The sequence below is a fragment of the Carettochelys insculpta genome, chromosome 7, assembly GCF_033958435.1.
Source record: "Carettochelys insculpta isolate YL-2023 chromosome 7, ASM3395843v1, whole genome shotgun sequence".
Taxonomy (NCBI): Eukaryota; Metazoa; Chordata; order Testudines; family Carettochelyidae; genus Carettochelys; species Carettochelys insculpta.
In genome coordinates, this window is record NC_134143.1 from 42503778 (window position 1) to 42513975 (window position 10198).

Consider the following 10198-nt stretch of genomic DNA (forward strand, 5'->3'; position numbering starts at 1 on the left):
CAAGCCCCCGGGAAGGGCGAAAAGGGCGTCCCCCGGCCCGGGGACTGGCGGCGCAAGGTGCAGCGGGCCAGCCTGGAGTCAGCAGGGCCTGGGAACGCCCTGGCTCCGCGCCGCAGCCCTGCCCGGGGTGGGGAGCTCGGCAGCCGGGTCCCCGCCGCAGCCCTGCCTGCCGGGGAGACAGAACCGGAGCCGCAGGTCCCGCGGGCGGGGACGGACGCTCCGGGGCGGCGGGCGCGGTCCCTGCAGCCTGGCTCCGGCGCTCCCGCTGCGGCTGCGCCCCTCTTCCCCGGCCGGAGGCGGGGAGCCGGCGGCCCTAGCCCGGGGCGCTGCGCCGGGGGCGGTCCAGCTCTCGGCAGAAGATGACCCCGACCAGCCCTTCGCAGCGCTGCCTCGTCCTCCTCCGGCGCCGCCTTCAGACCCCGCCCGGAGCCATCCCGCGGGCCGGGTTCCCTGCAGGGCCCCCCGCAGCAGCCAGCCGGCTCTGGGCGGGGAAGGCGGGGCAGGGCGCCCCGCTCAGCACCGACCGAGCACGGCGCGGCGGTTCCCTGCAGGGCAGGGGAGACGGGGCCCCCTCAGCCCCCCGCGGGAGCAATCGCCCGGCGGGGCCCTGGGCGTGGGGGGGGGAGCATTGGCAGAGCACAGTGATGAGCATCGCATTGTCCCTGCGCCCCACCCTCGCCCGCCCGGCTGCCTTCTCCCCGGGCTCCTCTTCCCAGAAGCCCCGGCTGGTTTCCGAGAATGGCGGCGGGGATAAATAAGCCGTATTGACTCAGGCAGGTCAACGGCAGCCGGCGCTGACAGCGCCAGTGAAATCAATACCTCCCCCGGCAGCCACCAGCGTCGTCCTTCTTAATCCCCCCAACGGCCACTTGGATGTCAGTTTCCCTTTCTTCTCCCCCGCTCCAGCGACTGGGATCGCTTCAGAGCTGCCTGTAAAACTTTACGAGGCGCACTTGGAAACCTCCCCGCCCCCCCGAGCATGGGGCTGCGGTGGGCCGGGCAGACGTGCGCGGCGACAGGCTGGGACAGAAAAACAACCCCCAATTCAACCGAGAAGTTCCGCCAAAGCCGTCCCATCAGCGCGGTTGGGTGACCCATCCCACCAGGCACTCCCGGGGACATCAGCGGTTTCCCCCAGCTGTAGGTGAGGCTGCCCATGGAGGGGATTGAAAGGCCTTCTGGACCAGCCACATCCCGCCTCTGGCAAAGGTGGATGCTTAAAAGAAGCGACTGGCCCATACCCGGGGTGGTCCAGAGTTCAGTTTTATTTCACAGACAAGTTCATCAACAAAACTTTAAATACCAGTTTGGGGCTTTAAAAAAACAATAAACAAATATGTACAAATTATGAACAAGGTGAGGTATAAAACCATAAGTCTTTTAAAGCAAAGGAGTTATCTACAGAGACAGACTTGTATACAATAGGCATGAACTTCCCACTGCCAACACGCCTACCTTACCACCCAGCGGCTGATGTCAGTTTTAATCCAGCAGTCAGACCCGACCACTGGTCACATTTTCTTGTCAAACTGAGGGAGTAAATTATAAAGCATGCAAAATCAGCTTGGTACATTGTAATCAAAGTTACTGCTTCTACAAATAGAATCAGGCAGATCGCGAGGCAGCATCTCCAGGGCCCCAGACTCAGACGGATGCAGGTACCCTGGGTGATACCTGCTTTCACAATAGCCTGGTGGCATAAATAGAATAATATCCTGAAGAAAAAAGCACCATATGTGTCGGGAGAGGGAAGCTATAAGGCACTTGGTGAGAATTATCAAATCCCTCCCTGCTTCATTAAATACATTCCCGTAGTAGGAAAAGAGATTTTTTTTTCATTAAAAAGCCTCTTCTTTCAAGCTCGATTGGGTATGTACATACAAAGGTCTGAGCCCTGCAGTGCCGGCGGACTTCCAGTTGAATTCTGCCTGACTGCGTGAAGAGGGGTGGATCAGACCCAGTCAGTAAAGAGAGGAAGTAGTAGTATTCTGCTCCGGTTAGAGCATTAACCAATGTACAAGTCTCTCTTACACATTAAATGCTAAAAGCGGGACTGTTCCTTTCTCCAAAATCAAGATTTGCCCGGCCCTCAACTATCTGCCCCAAACCGTGTGGGTTTCCCTTTACACAACCGGTTTATGTAGTTGTCTCCCACCAAGGGGGAAAGTTTTCTTCTGCAGCAAAACATTCCTTCCAAGCCAGCGCCTGTTAAAGTGCAAGCTGAGTTAGGTCCCTTCCTAAGTGTGGAGCCACTAGTGGGTTGAATTATAATAGCCTTTGTCACCTTCAATGTCCACTTCTTGATCGGAATCCTCTGAGATTTCGGACTCCAGGTCCTCTGGAGAGACGGGGGAGGGCGTGTATTGAGACCCATCCAGAGAGATTTCTTTAGCCTTCCGCTCCGGGCTCAGGCAGCTCCCCTGCCCTTTGTCGCAATGGCTGTCCACACTTTCCGTTTCTTCTTTTTTGCTGGCTTGAGGGTTCTCCTAAGAGGAATCAGCAAACACCCAGCTGGACACCACACTACAGCCGACACAATCACCCCCGGGGAGAGCTAGGACAATGCTGTGAGGCCAAGCGAGTGGCTTTGAGGGGACCTTTCTGTGTCTCCAACCCCGGGGCGCGTCAGGAGGTCTAGGCTGGTTGGAGTCAAGGTTATAGAAAGGTGTGTGCACAGCTGGCCGCCGTTCTCCCTCACTGGCCTACTGAGCAGGCGGGCTTAAAAGGACGTGCAGAAAGTGGGAACTAAGTTAGGGCCAAAATGACACGGGCCAGGAGCCACCACCGGCAGGGGCTTGTGTCTGAAGCCCCTGGCAGCTTTGTCCTGGGCTGGGTAACCGCAGGAGCCCTTCCCCACTCCCCCCAGTGTCCTCCTGGGCCAACATCTCCCAGCAAGAGCCTCCGCCCAGGAGCACTTTGCCAGTGAATTTGTTTCCAGAACCTAAACACGGTATCAGAGAGGCACAAACGGGCCAGCGGCTTCTCTCCGGACCCGAGGCCAACGGCAAAACTGCCCGTGGCTGGGAGGGGAGGTGGAGCCAAGGCCCTTCCTGTGCTGGGCCAGAGGAGAGCAAAGCCTGCCCCAGAGCCTTCCGGGCTGTCCCCGGCGAAGGGAGCGCCCGCCTGGGGCTGCACCTCGGGCACCCCAGGGGGGCAGCGGAGGAACGGACCTGCCCGACTGAAAAGGAGCCGGTGAGTTGACGCGTCCCAGCTGGAAGCACCCTCTGAGCGGGACTCAGCCCCCCGCGTGCTCCCCAGGGAGAACCCCCTCCCTGGCAGGAGCTCGCTGTCCGGCAGGGAGTACAGCCCTCTGTCCAGCCAGCGCGGGGCTGGCATCAAGAGCAGCCGGGGGAAAACGGGCACAGAGCAAACTCAGCCCGCCCGTATCTCCCGCTCCCCACCGACGCCTCTTTCCCCTTAAAGCACCGACGAAAAGCCGCAAGCAAATCTGCGCTTTGCCTTGAGTGGAGCGTTAAGCTGCGGTTGTAGCGCCCTCGAGCAGGTACAGCAGCGGGAGCGGAGCCCGACTGAACCCTGCAGGCTCCGGCCCTCTTCCCTCATAAATAATGATCGCATAATATGTATTGATTCATTTATTTGGGGGAGGGGAAGGCTGACCGTTTCCAGTCTCATATGCTCCAGGTAATTGACCCTAAACTCAACGGACTAACGAGGTATTTATTTTTCCCAAACAATAAGCGGCCCTTTTGTGTATTTATTCCCCAGCATTTCTGTAACAAATCTCCCTGTACTTGTTATTAATATGCAATTAAAAGAGCCCGTAAATACTCGCCCAGCGAGCGCTGCCTAAGCAATTTGCTGACAATCACTTATCTGCCCTGCGTTAATTAGGTAAACAACATATGGTTTACAAAACAATTGGGGTGGAGTTTTAATAGGCAGCGTGGGAAAACCCAGGCATAATTGATATAGGAACTGCATTAGAAGCTTTTAACATTAGTGCTGCCCGAAGGAGCCGTCCTGGATTCCAGCATGACTATTTGCCTTTTTAATCAAGGTGAAGAGGTTAAACAGCCTTCCAAATGACTTTCGCACACAGGCGGGGATAGGCGATCGCACCCGCCGATAAGGGCGAGGACGATTAAAATGCTTATTTCTATAGAAACGGAATCATCCCGGTACCTGCTTTAGGCGTCTCCATTTCGCTCTGCGATTCTGAAACCACGTTTTGACCTAAACAAGAGAAAAAAAGGCACAAGGGTTGCCTGGTTTCGCTGCAACCCAGGCCCAGCTTCAAACTAAGTCCGATTGCTGCGGGGGAAAAGAGCGAGAGGGGACAAGAAACACGAAGCGGGCCGCGCAGCCAGGCCAGTGTAGACGCGCGGCAGCTCTGCTCCGGATTGGAACCCGAAGGGAGGCGCAGAGGCCGCGCACAGGGATTCGCACGGCTGTTTGCAAGCCCGGGTGGGGAGCACCCCGCTGCCGCGGGAGCTGGGGGGACTGCGGGCCCCCGTGCGCGGCGGGCTCCGCTCAGCCTCACCTGCCTCTCGCTGAGCTGCAGCATCTTGGCCAGGCGCTTTCTTTCCGGCGGGGAGAGATACTTTTGGGTCTCAAACTTCTTCTCCAGCTCGATGGTCTGGTCGTTGGAGAAGCGCACCTGGCCCCCTTTCCTCTTGTGCAGCGGCCGCTGGATGAAGGGGCTCCAGAGCAGCGGCTTCCCTGCAAGGGGGGACAAGCCCGGCCCGTCAGTGACAGACCCGCAGCGGGGGCTTGTCTCTCACGCGGCCTGGGGCCCAGCTCTTGTCCCGGGGCTAATCCCACCAGAGACGCTGCGCCCTGGGCGCAGCCGCCGGAGGGGGTCCATGGGAACGGAGGGGGGCGCGCGCGGCTGGGGGCCTGCGGCGCACGCATCAGTTCAGCTCCCCCGGGCGCCTTTACTGGCGGGAGACGCTGCTGCCAAAGGCCTGCCCCGCTGGTGGGAGCTGATCCCCCTCCAGCAGCCCTGGCCACCGCGACTCCCGGGCGCTGAGCGCGGGGCGCCCCCGGGGCGCCGCGCCTTGCCGGCCGGGCGCGCTGCCTCGCCAGCCCCAGTCTGATCTTTCGCCGCCGCCTTTGCCATCAGCGGAGCAGAGGAGGGCAGTTAAAGGACTATGGCAACATTTCCGCCAATGTGTTTCCTGTTGGTCTCGCTCGCACCGAGAAAAGAGCGAGAGGGAGGAAAAAAACTTCGCTTCCTTCTGCTCTTTCACGGCGATAAGGCGCGCAGCTCCCTCGCCCGCTCTGGGCCCCGCGGGCTGGGAGCAGGGCTCAGCGGCACTGCCCCGACCCAGCCTGCCTGCGCTAAGGAAGCCCCACCTCGCCTGCCCGAGCAAGGAGAAGGCCCGGGGCACCTTACAAGCTACCAGGTGTACTGGAGCACCAGCTGGCGGGGGCAGACTCCTGCGGCTGCCCCAGTCCATCGGGCAGGCTGTAAGGTGCCCCGGGCCCTCCGCTTGTCTTTGCGGATGCGGAGTAACCGGGCCCCCGCTCTGCTCCTTGCCCGGGCCGGCCAAGTTCCTCTGGGAAGCCCTGGGTATCCGCGGGACGCCGCGCTGCGCCCAGCTCTGCTAGGAGGGGGCTTGTTTGAGGACCCCCCCAAGCCACGCAGCCGAGGGGGGGTTTCCTCACTTAAGACTGCCAACGGCAATGCAGCTCTGGGGCCTGCCACGTGGAGCCCCAGCCCCGCCGCGCTGCGTGAAACCAAACCAAACGCGCCGCGGCGTCCCCGGATCCAGCAGCTCTGCCGGGAGCGCCTCTGAGTCCCGGCTTTGCCTGTCGGCCTGCGCCCTTTGAAACGCACCATTGTTTGTCAAGATTTTGTGCTTGCGTCAGGCTTTAGTAATTGTGGTGCAAAACAGGCTCAAAAATAGGAAGCAACTGGTTATTTTAGCTGTCATAAAGGCACATCCCACACAGAGGAAATGAACAATATCAGAAAAACGGATCCCGGCTATCAGAAGTCGAGTGTTTCCTGAATTTGTCTGTATTGAGGATGTCGATAAAATAATCAGCAGCGTGCACGACTCCCGGGGAAGAGCCTGCTTCAGGCGGGCAGGAAAACACTTAACAGCTTCTGAAACCAGATTTACTCCTATCGAGAGCTCAAGATTTCCTGTATGAACGGAAAGGGTCGGCCTCCCGCGCTGCGCCAATGGGGTGAGTCAGGTCCACTTTTGCAATCACCAAGACCAAGTGCGGCGGCCGGTGCGGGGCTCAGCCCCCCGGGAGACGGCAGAGCGCAGCCCGGCTGGGCTGGGGGGAGCAAGGGCGGCCCCGGGGTTGCGGTAGCAAAGGGGCCCGACGCCTGCGCCTTTGGGAGGGGAGTGACCGGGGCGCCAGCGAGAGCGGCCGCGGGCGCAGCGCTGCCCGACGGCCTGGGGCATTCTGCAAACTCCCCACGCGCGCCAGGGCGAGCGCCGGCCCGAGTGGCGCGGGGGAAGGCAAAGAAATCTGAGTCCCCGGCGGGCGCGCACTGCGGTCTGGCTCCCAAGGCGAGAGCGCGGCGCTTCTCCATTTCCACTCAATCAGACTGAGGCCGGAGAGAGTTTCAATGACTTTCAATCGCCCGCCCCAGCGGCAGAAATGCAGAAGCGCCGCCGGGGCCCCGGGGGAGCGCGCAGCGCAGGGGAGCGGGGGCCTCGCTTACCCAGGGGGTCGTGCCTGAGCAGGGCGTGCGCGTAGTCGTTCACCGTCCGGGGGAAAGGATACAGGGGCCCGGCGTAGGAGCTGCCGCCGTAGGAAGCCGCCAGGGCGGCGGCGGGGTGGTGGGAGAAGGCCGGGTGGATCGGGGTGGGCTCGTAGACGGGGGTCCGGTAGGCGGACACCAGGCTGGTGAAGGACGAGTTGGCGGACGGCAGAGTCGGCGGCGCCGGCGAGGGGTGCGGCGCGGGGGGCGCGGCGGCGCCTCTGCCCAGGATGTCCTCGATGTAGAAGGGCGTGGGGTGCGCGGGCTGCAGCAGCGGGGTGGGCGCGTACAGCGGGACGCTCACCCCCAGCGCCGGGGCCGCGGCCGGGTGCTGGTACTCCATGGCTGCGCCTCGCCTGGCCTCGCCGCGCCGCGCCCCCCGCCCGGCAGCGCCCGCCTCGCGCCTGCTGCCTGCGCCGCGGCCGGGAGTCTCTCCGGGCTCGGGTTCCCCCTCGGTAGGTTTCTATTGGCGCGGGGCGGGGCCGCCCGGCCTCTGTCCCCTTCCTGCCGGGCGGGCCGCAGCCAATGAGCCCGGCGGGGGTGGGGGGGGAAGCACCCGCCGCCCGCTCCCTCCCAAGCTCCAGCGGCGCCAATCGGCGAGCCCCGGCCGGAGCCCCGCGATCCCGGCCCCCCGCCCATCGCCCGGTGGCTGAGCGCCCCGGCGGGCAGGGGACTGGGGCCCGGGTGCGGACGGACCTCTGGGGCCTCCGCCGGGCGCTGGGCTGGCCGGGGTGGCTCCGGGTGGGGCCCGGCCCCCGCATTCCCGGCGGGCTGTGGCGGGTGGGCTCCGGGCTCGCCAGCCCGCTCCCTGCGGCCAGAGGCGGGCGCCGGCCGGAGCAGAGCGGGGCGCGTCCCGGGAGCGGCGGCCCCCCTCCGCGGGGGCGCCCCCGGGGGCCGAGCGCTGCAGAGAGCCCCCGGGGCTCGCGCCGGGCCGCCGGGTCTGGCTCACCCGCAGGCGCCCGACCCGGGGAGGCTCCCGCCAGCCACGCGGACGCTGCTGCCCGCCTGGGGGGATCGGGAGCCCACCCCGGGCGCGGGGGCTCAGCTCCCGGCCCGCTCTCAGCACAGGCCCGGCCCCGCCACAGCGCCCCCTGGGGCCCCTCCAGGCCGGCTGCCCCGTCGGGTGGCGGTCGCGGCTCGTGCGTCCCAGAGCGGGAGGCAGGCGCGGAACGCGCTGCCCGGACGGCTCCCAAGGGGACCCCAGCCCGGGCCGGGGGCCTGTTCCGAGCGCGCACCGCTGGGGAAATCAGGGGCCGCGCGGGGAGACCTTCCCCTTGGTGCATTTCTCCGCCTGGGCCCTGCAGCGCCCGGCGCCCCGCTCCCCAGAGGTGACGTCCCCCAGGGCCCGCTCCTAACAGGTGCTGTCAGCAACGTCTCCAGCTGAAACCCACCCAGCTCTTAACGCGGCAGCTCGGCCCGGGGCAGGGGAGTGGGGCGGGAGGCGGACGTTTATTTTTCATGCTGCTGCACCAGGGGAGGTGGGTGACGCTGGTAACAAAACTCCCCTGGGAAGCGTGTGCCCGTCGCTTGCCCACTGCGGGAATCCCTGAACCAACCCGACAGCTGGGATGAGTTTTGCTCTGCATAGAGCCCCCCCGGGCCTGGCTTTTCCCCCGGGGACTTGAGCGACTGTTCCCCTCTGGAAGTGTGGGATTTGCGGCTTTATTTATTTAAAACACGCACGAGAAACTCCTGACCCGCTGCCCTTCAGCACAACCCTCTGCGCGATACGAAGCAACGGTGAATGGGCCCCGCAATATTTTACAAGCTGTCGATTCAAAACCCGGAGAACAAGTTGAAGCCGGGCAACCTCCATGTTTTGCTGTGTTATTGGAAAACAAATAGAGGAAGAGATTATTCTTTTCTGACTTTTATACAAGCAATAGGCCTTGTTAAAAGGCCCTTTTAATGGCACAGTTATTACATTCCACTACCACTGCATAATCCCTAACGAGAAAAACCAAGCACTTAATTTTACACTTCTCCAACACCGCCCCGTTCAAATCCAATTGTTACCCCGCAGCCTTCTCTTTTCTGGAGGGTGAAACCCATTAAATCCACATTCGTGAAATGTCACATTTATTGAACTACATAATTTTTTAATATCACTAGTGCAGGTTTTATAGTTGATTTTATTGTTTTTATAGCCAGCCGGGGCTCGAAACCCGGGGTTTTTTTTTTCAGTGTTGTCCTTAAAAATTTTTTTCACACAGTCAGAACTAATAAAATAGAACAGTTGTGACTTTTTAATGCAAGCGGGCTCGGAGTTTCAATATTTTCACTCTGCTGGATACTAAAACCAATAAAAATACATGAGATTTTAATTTATTTTCTGGATTAAACAAGACTTTGCCCCTTTTCCTTTTTCTTTTGGCGTGTACATGTGCTTTGCCGTTTCTACGAAGCAGGCAACCCCTCGCCTCCGCGTTTCTAACGAAGCCTGTGATTTTAAAAAATGAAGAGTGAAGAATGTTATTGCTATCGCCATAAACAAGCGTTCAGGCCGGAGTTTCAGGGCAACACGCCTTTAAATTAAACCGATGGAACGGTGGTGTAGCCGCTCTAAGATCGACGGGAGCAAGACCACTCCGCAGCTAGTAGCATTGGGGTGTTTTTTCTTCCTTGCGCTTTGTTTTGTGTGACAGAGCGGGAGAAGGGGCCAGTTCCACTCTCTCCCTCCGCCAGTCCCAGCAAAGAGCGGTCCCAGGTATCAGCTCGGAGCCGCTGCTTCGAAATGTATAAACTACACCGTCCCGCAAACAAGCCGCCCTGGAGCGCCCGCAGCCTGACACACGCGGGCTTGCGAGCCTGGCTGGGAAGGTGGAGACCAACAGGAAACCGTATGTTAAACAGGGGTTCCCACGGCTGAACTTGCGAAAAGGAGGACACCCCTGAGCGGGAGCGTCTCCGTATCAGCGTCTACCCAGCCCCGCCGTCTTCTCCGACCAGCTCTCCAGTGTCAGAGGCCGCCGAGCGAGTCTGTCTGCGCAAAACCCACGAGCGGGCCGGTGGCACCTGATAGGCTAACAGAAATTTTGGAGCGTGAGCGCTGGTGGGCAAAGAGCGGCATCCATCCCTCTCGTGCCCCTGGCGAAGCGGGGCTTTGCCCCCCAGAGCGCGTGCTCCGGAATAGGTTAGCCCAGGCGGGGCCACCGGACGGCTCGCGGTTGGAGCTCTGCATGGCAACCCGGGAGGAAGGGGGAGCGGGCAGGTGCTGAGCCGGACCCGCTCCCTCGCAGGGCTGCGCTCTCCCGCGAGAGTTCAGCCCAGCTGCCCCTGCTTACAGGCCCCCGGTGGAAGAGGTTCGGCTGTGTCCTGCGCCCTGGATGGCTAAGGCGCGCAGGGCGCACGGCCCGCCGCCGAGCCCAGTGCTTTGGTCTGTAACTCCAGGGCCGCGTCGTCTCGCCTCCTGGCTTCGCTGATCTTGCTCTGCTCCTTGAGGCGCTGTGTCTAAACCTCGGGGCTCGGCGGCTGAGGCACTGGCTCTACCCTGGCGCATAAGGAGAGAGAGGA

At 61.7% G+C, this 10198-nt stretch overlaps 1 protein-coding gene across 2 annotated transcripts; it reads right to left on the reverse strand.

The window, feature by feature from the left end:
- Positions 1–1251: 1251 nt before the first annotated feature.
- Positions 1252–7089, reverse strand: HHEX (hematopoietically expressed homeobox). 2 transcript variants are annotated; one of them, XM_074999557.1, is made up of 5 exons: positions 6647–7089; positions 4502–4680; positions 4144–4194; positions 2285–2486; positions 1252–1529 (listed from the first exon to the last, which is right to left on the reverse strand). In XM_074999557.1, the coding sequence occupies exons 1-5, from the start codon at positions 7026–7028 to the stop codon at positions 1525–1527; spliced, it is 819 nt and encodes a 272-aa protein (XP_074855658.1). In that variant the 5' UTR covers positions 7029–7089; the 3' UTR covers positions 1252–1524. The 2 variants fall into 2 exon arrangements, with proteins under 2 accessions (XP_074855658.1, XP_074855657.1); XM_074999556.1 differs by having other exon boundaries at positions 1252–2486.
- Positions 7090–10198: the final 3109 nt, after the last annotated feature.

What these genes read in the sequence shown, in the direction of transcription:
- HHEX (XM_074999556.1), bottom strand. Translation starts at nt 7,028, where the DNA reads ATGGAGTACCAGCACCCGGCCGCGGCCCCGGCGCTGGGGGTGAGCGTC. An exon ending in TGCAGCTCAGCGAGAGGCAG is followed by an intron (nt 4,195 to 4,501) that starts GTGAGGCTGAGC and finishes TCTCTTGTTTAG; the next exon opens with GTCAAAACGTGGTTTCAGAA. An exon ending in AATGGAGACGCCTAAAGCAG is followed by an intron (nt 2,487 to 4,143) that starts GTACCGGGATGA and finishes GATTCCTCTTAG; the next exon opens with GAGAACCCTCAAGCCAGCAA.